This window comes from Tenebrio molitor, chromosome 8, assembly GCF_963966145.1.
Source record: "Tenebrio molitor chromosome 8, icTenMoli1.1, whole genome shotgun sequence".
NCBI lineage: Eukaryota > Metazoa > Arthropoda > Insecta > Coleoptera > Tenebrionidae > Tenebrio > Tenebrio molitor.
In genome coordinates, this window is record NC_091053.1 from 12,478,801 (window position 1) to 12,495,711 (window position 16,911).

Consider the following 16,911-nt stretch of genomic DNA (forward strand, 5'->3'; position numbering starts at 1 on the left):
GTAATAAATTTTTGTGTACATATTTGGACAGTTTTCGAATGGTTCAGTAACTTTGACTAAATCTGTAAAGTGGATAATACAGGGTGATTCTGAAATAAGTTTGGAAAAAAAAACCGGTAATTGGTGATAAAAGTTTTTTCGTTTTCGAGATAAAAATGATTGAAAATTTGGTCAAAATTGCTAGTACGCTGCTGAGTTACAGGTGATTACCTGATTATCTTGGTAGTTTAGCAACAATAATAATCAAAGGTAAAAGGTGTCCGTTAGTCACAAACTCCTCTCGATACAACTTTATTGTGCAGTTGATGTAACAATGGTTGCTAATGAAGTGAAGAAATTCGGACAAATTTTCCCTACTCATAGGCGTTGAAAATACAAGAATATAGTGTAATTTCCATCCTTTTGATTTCACCTCCAAAAGTCATTTACGCAGAATTAATTTGTGTGAAGGATACTCCACATTTTTTTTCCAAACTTATTTCAGAATCACCCTGTATGTACAGCTAGGAGTACCGAATATCGGGCAGCAATTTATGTAATTTAAAAAAACCAATGTAGTCTAAGCTTTGTCATAATTCATAAATGTCATACTTAATAATTTTGGCCGAATTTCAAAATAAACTGTCACAATTATGCACAATTATTTTACCTTTTAGTTATTTATTTCCAAAGTTTAATAAAAGATTGTTCAGTTTTCGGAAAATCACATTTTGCAGCCGTTCAGGATTGATGACATGTGACAATAGTAGACATTAAAATGAGGTTATTAATATGTCTGGCACCTAAAGCATATTTCACATCTTATATTAGTCAAATTTCAAGTCTGCCCGAAATTCCGTGCTCGCAGTAGTACAGTCACGGCCACGGAATTTCGTCCGTCGTTGTCATTCAACTGACATTAGCTGTAAAACAGGTTTTATACCGGGTGATCAAGAAGGACTGTTTAAGTTGGCAATACAATTAAGAAAATTTTTATTTATAACACTGTAACTGGATATGTTTTGTTGGTTTATTTGACAAATATCTGATATAGGTATAGCATTAACAACGACAAGCCACCAACAACCGGAAGTTACTTCTGTTATACGATTTAAAATTCGATTCAGTGTTACCAACTTAAACAGTCCTTATTGATCACCCCGTATATTTCTAACCCCACATTGGAATTTTTGACATGGATGTCAATTTATCAATCAATTTTCATTGTGCGTCACAGAATTTCTGTCACAAACATTTTGAATGTCAGTCATAATGACAGTAAAGCTTAGGCTACACAAGTTTTTTCGAATTGACAGTAAAATAACAGACGAAATTCCGTGGCCGTAACTGTAATTGTAATTGTAAAAATAAATAAACGTGAGGAACTTATGCAGGATGTCTTTTGTTTTTCAATTATGTGTGACAGATGTTACAGTTGGTTGCAAAAAAAAAAACGGGAACTGTCAGAATAAAATTGACACATTTTAACCATTTTTTCATAGTGTGAAACTTTCTTACGAGAGATAGGTTAAGATTATGGTTAAAATTCAGTCATTTTAAAAAATTATTTGATAGGTATTGTGAAATAGACAATTAATTGACAAATGGACAAAACTACATTCACATTAGGAAAATTTTCTTTTCCCGTTTTTTTCGCAACCAACTGTACATTTTTTATTGTCAAATAAAAAAAGACGAAATCGAATGGACATGTTCGAAAACAAAAATATGAAAGAATAAAAAAGAAAGCCTCAGGACTGATGGAATGAAACATCTGATAGATATCAAAAGAGAATGAATATGTCAGAAATAGTTCTTTGCATCACTAGGCTAGAAACGGCACGTTTGCGGGCCCAGGCGATAGCCGAGGCTTGCAAATGCGAGTATCTACTCGCAAAACCATTTCTGGACGTGTGATAAAAAAATTTGTGCCGACTTCTGCGGATATTTGTTAAATAAAAGTTAAAGCACTAGTTGAACAATTGGTATTGGGGACTTTTTTGTGTTGGCAACACATAAACATTTAAATTTTAAAATCAACATCACCCTTGTTTCCTGACATTTATTAAATTTAATTAATTTGTTTTTTCTGACATTTTCTGAAACACCAGCTCATATTCAAGGAGTCGCTCAAAACGTAATCAACAACTTATTGCCTAAAAAATTGTCAAATCGATACTGGAAGGAATACGAGCTTTTTATAAAGACATGCACACAATAATTGTCATTGACACTTAACAGAGTCCTGATAACACATGCCAACCGAAACCGACGACAATTCAAAATCCCTACATGTTTCGAGATCCACAAACTGCCAAATTCCGGCCGGAGGCACATAATAGTTATTTATTTAACGAGTTCGTGTGTAAATTGGGCTTTTTTGCATGAGCGGGCCAGTTTAGAACGCGAGTGACACGAGCGTTTTAAAGGCACACGAGTGCAAAAAAAAGTCCAATTTACACAAGAACGAGTTGAATACAACGTTTTTTTGTTCGACGAGACACTTAAAGGCTCAAAATCGCTTAAAATCTTTAAAATTAGCTTGACGTTTCGTTTCGACAAGTTGTCACATTTATCAAAATCCGTTCACACAGGAGAAAATTCTCAAATTCTGACAGTGTCGAACAAAAAAAGTGATTTTTTAATCATATTTCGGTTCGTTTTATTATTATATCGTTATTTATTCAATAAATAAAATTGAATTTACAAGTTCACAAATTTTAACGTGAAAGATATACCTACTTTTTAGAATCTGCGTCTCTAATAGGTCTACTGTTGTATTCAATTTGGAGTCGTTTATGGCTATCTCTTAAAGCACTCATAGTTTAATAGATCTCTAAAAAAATTTTTATCAAAATTTCAGTGTTTTATTGTCATTTACACCAAAAAACTTCCAATATTAATGTTCAAACTCTACTTTTTAACATATGTTGCAGATGTAGTTGCATCCGTTACCTTGAATTACCAATTAATACAAAATTCCCTAGAATTTGAAAATTTAATTTTTTTATTTAAAAATTAAAACAAGGGTGCAAATTCTAAAAAATAACATAAAAAACTCGTTTTATAAGGGCATTGGCGCACTCGTCCCATACAAAACTCCCCTACGGGTCGTTTTCTACACTTGGGACTTGTGCGCCAAATCAACCCTATAAAACTCGTTCTTTAATATACTATTTTATTATAACAGCGATAAAGGAATCATTCGAGTTTCATAAAGCAGAGTTGTTTGATAACCAATGGAAAGTAGAAACTACACAAATTACATTTAGACAAATTGTCTTCGGCAATTTCTCGATAATTTTGAAAATTGTGTTTAACTTAACCTCGACATCTTCCAAAAATTCTTCATCATAATAAATAAGAAAAATTAAAGAAAACATCAGTGAAAATAATTTATTTAAAATTTCATTTACGTTATTTGAGAGAGTAACATTTCTTGTCGAACAAAAAATCGAACTCAGGACGTTTTAGATAAAAAATTATTAATTTCATTTCCAAAAAACGATTGTTCAAAAATGCAACAAATATAAAAAGAGAAATGAAAGATAAAGAAACAGTAAAAATTAAAGGAAAAAAATAAAATGTAATATAGGTAAGAGAATTATTTTAAGTTAAAATTATTGCTGTCGAAACAAAATCGATGTTTATTATTATTTACCTAATATGTAAATAAAATTGAACTTGCAAGAAGTGTGCACATTAGAAGACAAAAAAATTTAGAGTCATTTTTCATTTTAACGGTGATAAAGGAAATGCTGGAGTTCTGTAAGGCAAAATTATTTTATAAGTTAATGATTAAATAATTATTTCTCAATATTTATTTTCTTTAACTTCAAAAAATTCTTTATAATAAATAAGAGACATTACGAGAAGAATCAGTGAAAATAATTTCATAAAAATTTTATTAAGTAACTTTATTTGACAGAGTAACATTTCTTTAAAAAAAAAATGAATGTAAGGCTTTTTACATCAAAAATTACTGCAATTTACTTTCTAAAAAAGTATTGTTGAAAAATGCAACGAATACACAAAAAGAAATAATAAATAAAAACAAAAGCTGTAAAAATACAGAGAAAAAAATTAAAATGTATGTAAGTATGTAATTAGTAAATTTTTAAGCAAAAAAAAAATGTTAAAATGATTGCTGTCTATACATTAAACCTAATGTATCTGAACTGTATTTGTCAAAACTGTAATATAAATATAAAGATTTTTCTCTAAAAACTACCGTAGAACAAAATGTTTCAGGACGCCAAACCACCAAACAGATATTGAAGTTGTTTAATTAAAAAGATGAATAATTTCAAAATCCACCACCAATGAACATCTCACAAAACGATTTCCAATCAGAACAGATACTTGCCTTGGTGTCATTCTGTCTTTCGGTCGAACAAATATCTCTACTCTTTCGAATCGCTCACGGAAAATAACCGTTCAATTTTTTCGTCGTTAAAAACCGATGGAAAACGTAAAAAAAACAACCAAAACCAAACCATCCACTGGCACGAAGAAAACATCAAATTTCCTTCTAGTTCCACACCGAAGAAACAGAATCGACGACACCACTCTATCAATCCTGACCGACCCATCGACCAATCACACTCCATCACGCATTTCGACATCAAACCATGCCGAAGTTCGAGTGAGAACGCGTAGGCCTCGACCTGTCACAGATTCTTCCTGCCCCTCCTGGAGGAGTTTTTAATGGTGCAAAACTATGACCCCTTTCTTATTATTAAAACAATCTACAATTTTTGTTGTTGAATATTACGGGGGCCGAAAAAAAATTAAACCGGCCACAATTACTTCCCTGTCGAGATTAACAATGCCACACTATTTAAACACCAAGATTCCCAACGTTCAATCATAACAATCAAACAATGCGTATCTCACTGTTGGCATTATTCTTTTTCTTCACGCTGGCAGCTGCGGTAAGTTCCTTTATCGATTTACAATTTGACAACCATAATAATAATAACGCGTGTTGTGCGTGCAGAGCCCCACGGGTCCCGGAGGACTCTACTCCATCCTGCACAAAGCCAATGGTGAGTAGAACGTTTTAGTCTTACGACGCGACTGTCACAGCGACCGTTCGTTCGCAGAGAACAATGTACAAGTCAGCGGAGCTTTGTCCGTCCTGCGCGTCGTCATCCTGCTGGCCGTGCAACTGGTGATCCAACCGATCCTGTTATGGATTCTGCGACGGACCATCTTCCTCCCATTCACCATCGGCAAGAGGATCATCACGCTACCCTTCAGAATAATCAGATTCATCGCGTCGATCCCCAGAAGAATCGTTATGCTACCGATCACGCTCATACTGCTGCCCGTCACCCTCATCCTGCTACTGATCAAGGCCATCAAGAAGATCGCCAGTCCATTCGTCAGAGTGCTCAAGTTCTTGGTGCACACCGTCGCCTTCCTCTTAGGAGTGCCGGTCAGAGCTTACAACACGTTGTATATGTATTAGTGTGTTATTTAGAAAAACAAATTTTACAAGCCCCTGTTATTTATTGTCATAATAAATAAAAACTCACCACCGGAGACGCGTTCATTTCCGACTTTGACTGGGGGCGCCGCTTCTATTCACGTATCTCGACTTAAAACAATCTACAATTATTTCGATGAATGCGACGGGGGCACCACAAATTGATCCACCCCACGGATCGTTCTTTCGTTGGGTATTTAACAGGCAAAAAAGTCCAAATCTCGATCATAACAAGCGAAAATGCGACTCGCACTGTTGCTGGCCTTTGTGTGCTTCACGCTCGCTGCAGCGGTAAGTATCTAATTGATTTATTTCCACATTAGCGGAAAACGATTCGAATCCAACGTGTCAGTGAAAAAAATTTGAGACGTCACGCCTTCTGCAATCTCTCACGTCACCGTTCGATGTCTCTCTCGAGGACAGTTTTAACATGTTTGGACCTGTTGCAGCAAATCCCCATGATCCCGCTGATCCCGAGCATGTCCATGATGCCGCCGCCCAGCCCATCCGTCGCACTCCGGCAAGGTTGTAAAAAATAATTACATATAACAATAAATCACATCCCACTTCTGATCATCCAGTTTCAGACAACACCGTACTAATCACGCGAGCCAGCGAAGTGATACGTTTCATATTCCTCCTGCTGATGCAGGTGATAATTCAACCCCTGATCAGGAAAATCACTTCGCCTTTCAGCCTGGTGGAGAAGATCAGACAGTTGCCGAGCTCGTTCAGTAACTTCTTAACCAACATCCCCCAGAGACTGATGCGCCTACCGATAGACCTCCTCCTGTTCCCAGTCACGATAGTCTTGATGATCATACGTTTGATCAAGCTGGTCCTCAGTCCCGTCTTTAAACTGTTCTACTTTTTGTTCAACTTGACCGCGTTCTTTTTAGGTATGCCCATTAAAGTCTTCAACACGGTGTACAAATTCAAGTGATTGTTACATTTAAGTGTAGATGCTTTTACAATAAAACCGTTACTAGCGCAGTCGCTTTTTCACTCACCCACGACGTCCCCCTTGAGGATCTGCAAGACGCACAGGAAGTTCTTCGGCGACGTCAGACTGGTCTCGTAGGCGACGTTCAAAGTGGCGGTGACGTGCGAGGCGAAACAGTCCAAGTATTTCCCCAGGAGAGTCTCGGCGGCGTCCTGACACTCCGCTTCTTTGGCGTAGATTTTTCCGATGAGCAATCGCTGAAATCTCGACAGGAGTTTCAGACTCGGCGAGAGCGAGTTCCGCTGGAGCGACATCTTCCCCGACGAACCCAACTCCTTCAGGCTGAACTGCGTCTGGGTGCTGCCGTTCCTGCAAAACGACACGAAGCTCGTGGTGAAGCAAGAATTACGCGAGAGGGCGCTGGTCGAATGTCAAAATAAAACAAAAGTACCAACCGCACGAAAAAAAAACACACCTAATCAGTTGTCTGATCAAATAGAGCAGCGGTATGGTGATGTGGGTGCCGGACTGTTCGAAGTTCTCTTCGGAATCTGTCAGTTCGGAGATGTCGAGTCCCAAGGCCTCGTTCAGGGCGGTTTCCAGGCCGCCGTCCGCCATCAAACTCCAGACGAGGAGGTCCGTCATGAAACAGTGTCCAGACCGGCACATCTTGGTTTCGGAATCTGCGTCAACGCACGTGTTTAGATCGTGATCGGGCGGAGAAAGAGTGGAATTTACCGGTGTTGAGGAGTAGAGAACTGAGGATTCTCGCTCTCCCGTTGGCCGTGGGCAGCAGCACCGACCATCCGGCTTGAAGAGCGTTCTGGGCGGCCGTCTGGACCGAGGGCAGGATGTCGGAAGCGCTGGCAAGACGGACCACTTGGGTCTTTATGCTACCCAGGAGTTTGCTGTTGGCACCGATGCCCAAAGACCTCGGGTCCAAGTTGTTGCTTATGATGCCGTGCAACTGCAACAAACAAGAGAAATACAAATTACACTAGAGAAATAGTTTAAAAAATAAAAAATACTCGCACCCAAAATAGAGACAAGGGGACAAGTTATAATCATTATTATTACTATTATGTACTATTATTTTTATATGGAATTCCCCAAGGTTCACTCACTACTACCAGATCCTGTCCTGTTCATCCACTTAAAAAAATGAAAGGGGACTGAGGAGAGACATTATTTTTGGATTTCACTACTGACTGGTCTTGCAACTTAAAGCGACATCTAGGGATTCGACAACAATTAATATTACTGCTGACAGGCACAAAAGGTATTGACTTTCACTTGATTAAAAACTGACCCACCGGCGATAATTCTCAATTGTTGCGTCAGCAATTAGCAGGGCCAACTTGATGGGGCCATCTCTCGTAATCCGGGATTACGTCGACAATCTGACTTTTTATTAACAAAAGTCAATCTCGGTAAATGCAATTAATAAGAGACGTTGCTTTCACGCTTTCGTTCGGCGAACGATTGATGTTTCGATATCGTATTTCGGTTATTTCGTTATCGGTTTTCGGACTTAACACTGGATAAAAATACGTTCGCGGATCTTCTCCTGTGCAGTGCGACAGATCAGTTGGGGCGATCACGATTCGACTAAATTTGGAAATCCAAAATAATCAACATAAATTTCAAATGAACTGGGATTATTTGGCTACAGTCTGGATTTTAACGTGGGCCGGATTTCGTCCGGCATCACCGCAGATGTACATCGATTTTGGCAATGAGGTAAGACTTTTAGCGTCCATTTTGTCATCCATAATTCCAAAAAAAAAAAGAAAAATTAAAAAACACCTCTCACTTTCTGTGATATAAATTTGACACTTGACATCTAGCTGTCAATTTACAATTTCATTATTTGTCATTCCTCAAGTACAAGTTACGACGTTGCGAGCAAATTAAGATTATTTTTTAAAGCAGCAAATTCATTATCGATCTCTCTTTCAGACTTCCTGCCCTGACAGCTTCACCTCCTTCAACGACACTTGCTACCTCCTGAACAGCACGACATGTCCGTACCTAACGCCCCTTCCATTCGACCGCTACGAATCCATCGCACAAGAGAACAAAGGTTGCAGACTGGACATCACCAAAGACACCAAGCACGACTACTACAGATGGCGCGAGATCAAAGGCAACTACGACCAACTCTTCGCCAAAGAAATGACAGGCGCCGGCGACTACATCGCCGCAATTTACGACAACACCACCAACGTGACGTACACCGCCGACAACAACCTTACCTCACTGTACGACTACATTTGCGCTTACGATTCTTTCGCCAACCCACCAAACACGACGTACTGCGCCCAGTTCGACAGGATATGCAGCGGAAAAAAGGACAATCGCGACTCCACCAACTGTCACTGCATGTACAGGACCGACCGGCACTTTTGCGAACTAAGCTGCAACTACACCGAGTACAACGACACTACCTGCATGGGTTGCGAGTCGATCGTACACAAGTACAACCAGCCGAGCATCAGTCTGGCTTTGGACTTCTTCAATAACAGAATCTTCATAACGATCAAGTCGTTCCTCAAGCTTGCACCGGTCGAGACAGACAACATTATGTATTGTTTCACCGACGCCCAACAGAGTCCGCACGACATCACCTACAGGTACAACTGCAACAACGACAGCACCAAGTGTCCCCACACCTACAACGACTCGTACAGCACGATACACTATACGATACAACCCATAGACAACTCTATTGGACATTACTGGTGCAAAGGTTTCGACTATCAATATTTAGACGAACTGACGTCGAGTACTATCATTGCTGAGGGTACCGGTACCGAAGAGTCGTTCACCATGAATGTGACAATCGACGAAGACGTGAGACAGTTCCCGTTGACAATACACGAACAATACGGAGAACTACTAGACAATATCACTCGCGAGACCGAACTGATCGCGCAGGTGCGATTCCTCAACTTGTGGGAGAGAAACTACACCTCCAACACCACCACAATCTCGTACAGACTCTACCTGAACCAGACCAACAACATGACCTACGTCCTCGACACCATTTCTTCTGTCTTCGACTCCGCATCAATAAATGTGTCGCTGACTCCGAGTTACTGTCTTCCCGACACCACCGACATCGACAACACCACTCTGCACTGGGAGAAGACTCTGCTAGGTGTGTCAACAATCCCGACTGAACTTTGCCTGACAAGTGACTCCCAACCGGTGACCCGCACATGCGTGGGTGAGTACTTGTACGGCACCTACTGGTCAGGGGTGAGCGCCTCCTGTTCCGACAACAACGGTACCGACTCTACCGGAGACCTCCACAACCTCACTTACGCCTCCACGCCTGCAGACGCCAAACTCCAACAACTGAAGAGTCTGATAACAAGCGACCACATCAGCATCGACGTCCACTTCATGGCGCGAATCTTCGACGACGTGAGCCGATCGTCCGACAACGACACGACTCGATCCTCCGACACACTCAAGTTGTCGGAACTGGTCGAGGTAGTCAGCGACATCATGGAGATGAACCGAGACGTGTTGCGCCAGTCGCAGTCTTTGCTCAACTCCACCGACATGCTGTTGTACAGCTTGGACCTGGCTCTGGGCGATCACGTCTTGAACGGTACCGACTGCATTCAGATCCAGAGCAAGAACGTCTACGTCCAGATCAGCAACATCTCTAGCAACGTCACGGGACTGGCGCTGTACGAATCCGGCGGCAGGGTCGAGCTGCGCAACATGACCACCAAAGACAACTTGGACAATTTGGACAAGAACAACTTGCAAATCGCCGCTTTCGTCACCGAGACTCAACTCCAACAGGCGAGACGTCTGAATTATCCCGACGCCAAGCTGGTGATAAAACTGTTTCGGTTCGACTCTATCTTCAACGACGGATCGAATCCGACCGTCTCGGGGTACTTGGCCGGGGTCCACATCACCGGCTTCGAAATACCGTTCGTGTACGACTACATCAGAGTGTTGGTCAAGCCCGACAGGAAGTACCGAGCCGACAAGACTTGCTACCACTACCAGTACGGACGCGACGGGTTGTGGTACAACACGCGGGGGCGGTGGAAGAGGTACAACGCCTCGGTCCCCACTGGGGACTTCTCGTTGTGCAAGTACGACCGCTTCGCCTCCTTCGCCATACTGATAGGAATGGAGAGCAGTCTCGTTTTGAGCATTGTCACGGCGGTCGGCTGCGCCCTCTCCATCTTGGGAAACTTGGCGGTCGTCGTTACCGCTGTCGTCTACAGGAGTTGGAGGGAGAAATCCGGCACTAAGATCCTGCTGAACTTCGTCTTGACCAATCTGGTCCAGAACGTCGTGTTGTCGGTGAGCTCCGCAGTTGACAGCTACCAGGAGCTGGAGTTGTGCGTGACGGTGGGGGCGCTGCTGCACTACAGCGTCTGCTCCCAGTTCACCTGGATGGCCTTCATCGGTTATCTGCAGTACATGCGGTACGTCCGTGTGTTCTACACCATCGAGACTCGTTTCCTTCTCGTGGCATCGCTCGTTGCCTGGCTCTTGCCACTGATTCCGGTCGTCGCCGTCTTAACCGTGGACTACAGCGACTACCAACAAGACGAATTCTGCTACCTCAACAACGAACCCTTGTACTACGGCGTCTTCCTCCCGCTGGCTCTCACCATAACCACCAACATCATCATCTTCGTGATCATCCTGGTGAACATTTACAAAAAGAACGACCCTCTAGTGCCGAGGGACACCACCGCTTGGTTGAATCTGCGTCTCGCCATCATTATGTTTTTTCTGTTGGGACTCTACTGGGTGTTCGGCATATCCGCCAGATTCCTCGATTCCATCGCTCTCGATTACTTCTTTTGTTTGTCGGCGTCGTTGCAAGGTTTCGTCGTATTCGTCTACTTTATCATTTTCAACAAGATGACGAAGAACTTTTGGTGGAGACAGTTGAAAATATCCGAAATGCTGACGAGCATGCAGATATGGTTGCAACAAAAGAGGAGGATGGGAAAGGTGAAGATCGACACCGGTATTAGGAAGAGTATTAAATTGAAAATAGTCAAGTCGTTGGGAAGGTACAAGAAGAGAAACGGTTTAGAGAAACTTGCCTGAAGGTGTAGGAGGTTCAGTGTCGTCACGGCGATGCACTCCTTGTCTTGGGCGATTGTGTTGCTCACGACCGCTTCCAGGAGTTTATCGATCAATCTGCAATCGAGAAAAACTTGTAGCGGTTTATTTCATTTTTTATGTGTGGTTTTTATAATTGTTACTTTTGGAATGGTTAATTTTGACATTGAACTTGTATTGTCACTGCAATTTTCTTTAAAAAATTGTATGCCCGTTTTTGTTTTAATTATTTTTGAGTAACATTTTAACCAATTGAACAGACGAAATTTGTGGGATAATCTGATTTGAATTATTTGACATTTTTTTTTTAATTATACTCTCCTAAAGCTCTTTGTTTTTAGGCAACTAAGTATAAGTAATCATATCAACTTATACAGGTATTTCACGAGTGATAATGACCCCGGCAGAAAATGCAACCCACAATACATCCGGAGGAAAAGCCGGACATTTATCGCCTCCATGTCCAGGCTTACGTTCCATTGTATTGTGGGTTGCCGGGCTCATTATCAGTGACAATTGTTAAAAAAAAAGGAATTTACGTAGACATCGTTCACTCTAAGAAAGACATAATGAGTCATCCAAAGCTGCGCGAACACTCGCAGGCCACGGCCGACCAGTGGCGTAGGGAATATTGGCTATTTTAAAGAAACAATTATTTACCTGCATCAAATCTAAATTTCGCAGTGTTTGTTCTGAAAAGAACAGTTTTTGTTAAATAAATAACGCAAAACAGCAAAATGGACAAGAAAACGAGAGGACACAAAGAGAACCCGTGGAATTAGCTTGAACAAAATCAACGATAAACAGCAAGTGCGCCGCTGGAATGAAACTCCCCCAACGCGTCGAATTTGGACTCGCCCAACCAGAATTCGTTACTGCACATCATAACTCACGATGTCTTTCTTAAGGATGAACTGGAGTAACATTGAAAAATGGCGAAATTTGCTTAAAATTGGTACAATAGTCCTTTCATCCATTCTAAAGTACTGTGCCAAATTTAAAAAAATTTGGTCGAGGAATTTTAAAGTTATTACCTTTTAAAGTTTCGGGATATTTTACACGTGTTCTTATGAGAAAAAGAAAAAGGCCAATTTTTCTTAAATTTTTCACACATAAAGTATCGATATCGTAGAATTTTCTAATGAATTTACAAAAAAAGTTGGTCGAGGATTTTCCTTGTAATCGCTAATTACATGTGGAAAAACACGGTTTTTGAGGTTGTGTATCTGTTTTAATTTCAATAAAAGTGAACAAAATGCATATAATTGACGTCGGTATGCAACATTACACTCATATCGCACGTTTTACTGCAGTTACGTTAAGAACTTTAACAGAAATCAATGAAAATTGAAATTCAGTGTGCTTTTGTTTACTTTCACGTACAGTCTTAGTCAAAAGATTGTAAAATCATTACAGCTGTCATTTTAAACTGCCATGTTCTGAGAAAGCAAGAGACTCTTTTTCGTGCAGAACACAAGTGTCGTAAACCCTCGTGGTTCGAAATACATGATTCTTTTATACCCGGTGTACTCACTTGAACGTCTGCTCGGACAGTTCGATGACGAACGGAATCGACACTTGCGGCGTCCTCGAGTTGACGTTCGTCCAGGCGAAGCTCTGTGCCGGTCCGCAACAAACCCCCACCACCTTCTGTCCCTTGAGCGCCTCCACCAACCTGGGCTGCTGGACGTACAGCTCAGAAGTGTCGCACACCTGCCTGTTCTCGTTCTTGCCCCATCCGTACACCTCCCCTTGGTCGGTCAACGCCAGCACGTGACTCACCCCCAGGCTGACCGCCACGACGCACTTCTCGCTCAGTGCCTCGACCATTTCGGGAAACCTGACGTGCTCCTCGGTCGGATGGCCCAGCTTCCAGCCCTCCCCCTTGCCCCACGTGAACACCTTGCCGTCGACGGTGAGGGCGACGCTGAACTGCGCCCCGCAGTAAACCTCCGACACGTCGACGTTTTGCAGTTTCTCCACCAGGCGGGGCAACTTGGAGCCATCCGAACCGCCGCGACCCAGCTTCCCGTAGTCGCCGTCGCCCCAACTGTACACTCTCCCCTGGGAGGTGACGCACAGCGTGTGGGCGTAGAACGAGCCGCACGCCACCTTCACGATGTGCTCGTCCGACAGGGCGGAGATCATGGTCGGGACGAGGCAGTCTTCGGCGGTGCCGTGTCCCAAGCGGCCGTAGTTGCCCCGTCCCCAAGTGTACAAAGCGCCGTTCGCTGAGATGGCGGCGCTGCAATCGCGACAGTCATTCGGGGGTTATCACGCAAGCGAGACTTACCTGTAAGTTCCGCCGCACTCCACGTCCACGATGTCTTTGCCTTTCAAAGCTTCGATCAGCGTGGGCTCCTCCTTCATTGAGGTATCTCCGTGCCCTATTTCAACAAAAACAAATAATAGAAACACTAACAATAACAATTTGGTTCTTGTACTTTTCAAGTTCTTGTCTAAATTTAACAACTGCGTCCGTGTTACTCACCTAGCCGCCCCCCGTCGCCGTTACCCCACGAGTAAACCTCATAGTCTTTGGTCAGGGCCAAATAGTGTTTGCTTTCCGGGTGGGCAGCAATTTTAATAACCTCTTTATCTTGTAGCTCTAGAAAAATAAATTAGACCCCACACTTAAACAAATGAATCAACTTACCTTCAATCATTTGTGGACACTGAGTATCTGACGAGTAGTACATAAAATAGACTTTGCCGGTTTGCGTCAAGATGAGTATGGTCCTGTCGGAACAGCAGATCTGTTTTATGGTGAGTTCAGAGATGGCGTCGCAGTTCTGCGGTCCAACGCCGAATATCCAGGAGAACCAACCCCAACCGTAAACGCGCTGACCGTTGTAGTAAAAATTGGACTGAAAATATGACTGTCAGCGTTTAGCAAAGAACAATCTAGAAAGAGACCTTGTTGAAAGACTGAGGGGGTACGTGCGGTGCGGCTAGCCTGTCAAGATGGGCCATTATAAAACTAGCCCCCTGTTTGAGATCCACCTCCACCGAATCGTCATCCGGCAACTCCACGAAACTGAGAAATGTCTGAGTACACGTGAGATTCTCCTCCGTCGATTCTTTATCCGTGAATTCGGACTTCTCGGGTTGAATCTGCGAGAAACGCTTCAAAAAGGAGAGAAGCGGAGCACTCGCCATCTGTGAGACGCTCCTGAAACAACTGTGCCATCTCGTGGGAAAAAACTTTTGGGGTTCATTACCGATTGTCAGTGAGGTGCGTCTGTTTTTCCCACAGGCTCAGGAGTAGAAGTACCACGTCTAATACGCTACTGAGTGTACCTTTCTGCAACGCCAACTCCATAATCAAGTTGAGGGAAGTGTGTTGGTCTTCGAGTGGTATCGCGAGATTCTGTCTGGTGCCGGAGATGTCGCTGTAATCGACAAATATGCAGTACGTTTAAAAAGAAAAGTACACATCACGTGGTGTACGGCCCAACTGGTCACCACGTAAATCGGAGAGCCGCCCATGTACTTCTCGATCTGAAAGTACTCCACCACGGCATACTCAAAATTACTCATTGCAAGATTGCTTTTCTTGCCATTTATACATCCAGAGAGTGACAAATCATAATTCGAAGCGTCGTACTCGTAAAATGCGCGATAAAAATAAAAATAATCACGACTAGGATACAATCGTTACAATCTGTTTACGACGGAAAATATTTTATGCTTGACAAGTCTATTACGATGTTAATGTGGCAGGAGTTACGTCAGAATTAGACGAGAGTTGTTTAAAAAAATACAATTTAAGAGAATCGATTGGTTTTTGTTTTCTTTTTCTCCTATTTTAAATTCCTCCTTACCCGACAATAACTTGTCGCAAGAACTTCGACGACCTCTCCACAATTTCGTGCCAAACGAGTGACACATTTCCTTGATAGAAAAGCGTAGCAACTGGCAACATCTGCATTGCCTCTAGAGATTCATTCAAGAGCTCACTGCACAAGTCGGTATCTTCACCTACAAAAAAATACGTGTAATTAGACACGCTAAGATACATCACATTTCCATACCCAATCTCCAGGCTTTCCGCAAGAAGGCGAAGGCGAAATTGAGGGCGGCTCTGGACCCCACTCTCGCCAATCCGGTGGCGGGGTCCAAGTTCCACACCTTGTTCTTCCCCAATTTAACTAGATTCCTGGTCTGAAAAATGTCGCTGGTCGACTTTCGGGTGGTAACCAATCCGTGCTCGATGTCCACCGAATGGGGGACCCTGTTCAGCGCTATAAAATAGCGCTTCAAGATGACGAGCCTGTAGTGGAGCCTCGTCGCGGAAAGTGTTGAACTCGCGGCTTCCGCGCAGAACAGTTTTTGTTCGTTGTTTAGACTCAAAAGGAACTGGGACAGCTCTTCAGGTCCTGCAAGTCACACTTAGTAACGTGAAGCGAGGGAAGTCAGTGCTTACTTGGTTGTGGGGTCCAAGCCCAACGCCCCAAGAGACACTCGGTGGAGGGCAGCGGCTCTTTGTTGTTTTCCTTCTGTTGGGACTCCTCCGCGTCCAGCTTCTGGCAAGGCTGACAGTTGCAACCAGTCGAGGGGCCGCAGATGCCATCACAGCAAGTGCAAGTGAGGACCTTCTGGTTGCAATAATACTTGCCAAACTCGCCCTTCCTCGCTGTCACGCCCGCACTGTTCAGTAACCCGTCGGAGAAGGCCCCCGTCACTTCCCCATCCGCTATCAGACTGTTCCAGCAATTCACCAAGCTGTCCCCTTCGATCAGCACAGCCTGCAGGTCGGTTTTGAGCCACTTCAGGTCGAGGCGCGGCTGCGGCCTCAACGTGGTCTCAAAACGAGACATGTTGCCCCCTTATTTTACCATCTACAAATTGAAATTTCACAACAGCAAATGACAGATAGCAGGTGACAACAAATCGTTCATTTGTTTCTGGTGGAAAAATTTTACCACGATTTCTGAATGAAATTGCAGGATCGCGCGCTCGCGGACGCTCACATCGATTCAATTTTCACTAAAATCCCTTACCTGAACTGAGAACACGTTAAAACACACACGACACAACACAAAATCACCACCAGGTACAGTGGAACAAGTAAAAACGGAGTGGGCCGCTGTAATGGAGTCGCCATTACGCAGGCCGCGTTCCCATAACGTACCGGTTTCGGTTTGAAGTTTGAATAATTTATTGTTGTGAGAATGTTGAGAATCTCTGGTTGAGATAACGAAACCACGCTTTGGTGGTTGCCGCACCGTGGATCCCCACAATAACAACAACAATCTTCACACCATTAAAATAAATAAACACTAATTTCAATGAAACTCAAAAAATGTATCGACGATTCGTTTTTGTTTTCTGTTTAATTTATTCGCTTCGTTTCGTCATGTTTTACAAATTTTTGAGTTGTTTC

The 16,911-nt window shown here is 42.8% G+C and overlaps 4 protein-coding genes across 5 annotated transcripts in view; 3 read left to right on the plus strand and 1 right to left on the minus strand.

Moving 5' to 3' along the window:
- Positions 1-16,686, minus strand: part of HERC2 (E3 ubiquitin-protein ligase HERC2) — a 41,900-nt gene extending 25,214 nt beyond the window's left edge. For both annotated transcript variants that reach the window (XM_069056020.1, XM_069056018.1), the window contains exons 1-14: positions 16,529-16,686; positions 15,952-16,366; positions 15,560-15,904; positions 15,350-15,506; positions 14,747-14,917; positions 14,442-14,697; positions 14,182-14,392; positions 14,017-14,133; positions 13,819-13,912; positions 13,060-13,770; positions 11,507-11,603; positions 7,152-7,380; positions 6,889-7,096; positions 6,481-6,782 (exon numbers count right to left, since the gene is read on the minus strand). In XM_069056020.1, coding sequence (XP_068912121.1) covers positions 6,481-6,782; positions 6,889-7,096; positions 7,152-7,380; positions 11,507-11,603; positions 13,060-13,770; positions 13,819-13,912; positions 14,017-14,133; positions 14,182-14,392; positions 14,442-14,697; positions 14,747-14,917; positions 15,350-15,506; positions 15,560-15,904; positions 15,952-16,345 — 3,292 coding nt within the window. In that variant the 5' untranslated portion in view covers positions 16,346-16,366; positions 16,529-16,686. The remainder of the gene's footprint in view (positions 1-6,480; positions 6,783-6,888; positions 7,097-7,151; positions 7,381-11,506; positions 11,604-13,059; positions 13,771-13,818; positions 13,913-14,016; positions 14,134-14,181; positions 14,393-14,441; positions 14,698-14,746; positions 14,918-15,349; positions 15,507-15,559; positions 15,905-15,951; positions 16,367-16,528) is intronic.
- LOC138136746 (uncharacterized) lies at positions 4,827-5,536 on the plus strand. The gene is made up of 3 exons (XM_069056035.1): positions 4,827-4,913; positions 4,979-5,027; positions 5,085-5,536. Exons 1-3 carry the CDS (start codon positions 4,863-4,865, stop codon positions 5,450-5,452), a joined length of 468 nt encoding a protein of 155 aa, XP_068912136.1. The 5' UTR covers positions 4,827-4,862; the 3' UTR covers positions 5,453-5,536.
- On the plus strand, positions 5,677-6,463 carry LOC138136745 (uncharacterized). The gene is made up of 3 exons (XM_069056034.1): positions 5,677-5,761; positions 5,920-5,995; positions 6,052-6,463. Exons 1-3 carry the CDS (start codon positions 5,711-5,713, stop codon positions 6,411-6,413), a joined length of 489 nt encoding a protein of 162 aa, XP_068912135.1. The 5' UTR covers positions 5,677-5,710; the 3' UTR covers positions 6,414-6,463.
- Positions 7,813-11,740, plus strand: LOC138136738 (adhesion G-protein coupled receptor G2-like). Its single transcript, XM_069056021.1, has 2 exons — positions 7,813-8,153; positions 8,373-11,740. The coding sequence occupies exons 1-2, from the start codon at positions 8,061-8,063 to the stop codon at positions 11,508-11,510; spliced, it is 3,231 nt and encodes a 1,076-aa protein (XP_068912122.1). The 5' UTR covers positions 7,813-8,060; the 3' UTR covers positions 11,511-11,740.
- Positions 16,687-16,911: the final 225 nt, after the last annotated feature.

What these genes read in the sequence shown, in the direction of transcription:
- LOC138136746 (XM_069056035.1), top strand. Translation starts at nt 4,863, where the DNA reads ATGCGTATCTCACTGTTGGCATTATTCTTTTTCTTCACGCTGGCAGCT. An exon ending in TCTTCACGCTGGCAGCTGCG is followed by an intron (nt 4,914 to 4,978) that starts GTAAGTTCCTTT and finishes TTGTGCGTGCAG; the next exon opens with AGCCCCACGGGTCCCGGAGG. An exon ending in CATCCTGCACAAAGCCAATG is followed by an intron (nt 5,028 to 5,084) that starts GTGAGTAGAACG and finishes GTTCGTTCGCAG; the next exon opens with AGAACAATGTACAAGTCAGC.
- LOC138136745 (XM_069056034.1), top strand. Translation starts at nt 5,711, where the DNA reads ATGCGACTCGCACTGTTGCTGGCCTTTGTGTGCTTCACGCTCGCTGCA. An exon ending in GCTTCACGCTCGCTGCAGCG is followed by an intron (nt 5,762 to 5,919) that starts GTAAGTATCTAA and finishes GACCTGTTGCAG; the next exon opens with CAAATCCCCATGATCCCGCT. An exon ending in ATCCGTCGCACTCCGGCAAG is followed by an intron (nt 5,996 to 6,051) that starts GTTGTAAAAAAT and finishes CTGATCATCCAG; the next exon opens with TTTCAGACAACACCGTACTA.
- LOC138136738 (XM_069056021.1), top strand. Translation starts at nt 8,061, where the DNA reads ATGAACTGGGATTATTTGGCTACAGTCTGGATTTTAACGTGGGCCGGA. An exon ending in ACATCGATTTTGGCAATGAG is followed by an intron (nt 8,154 to 8,372) that starts GTAAGACTTTTA and finishes TCTCTCTTTCAG; the next exon opens with ACTTCCTGCCCTGACAGCTT.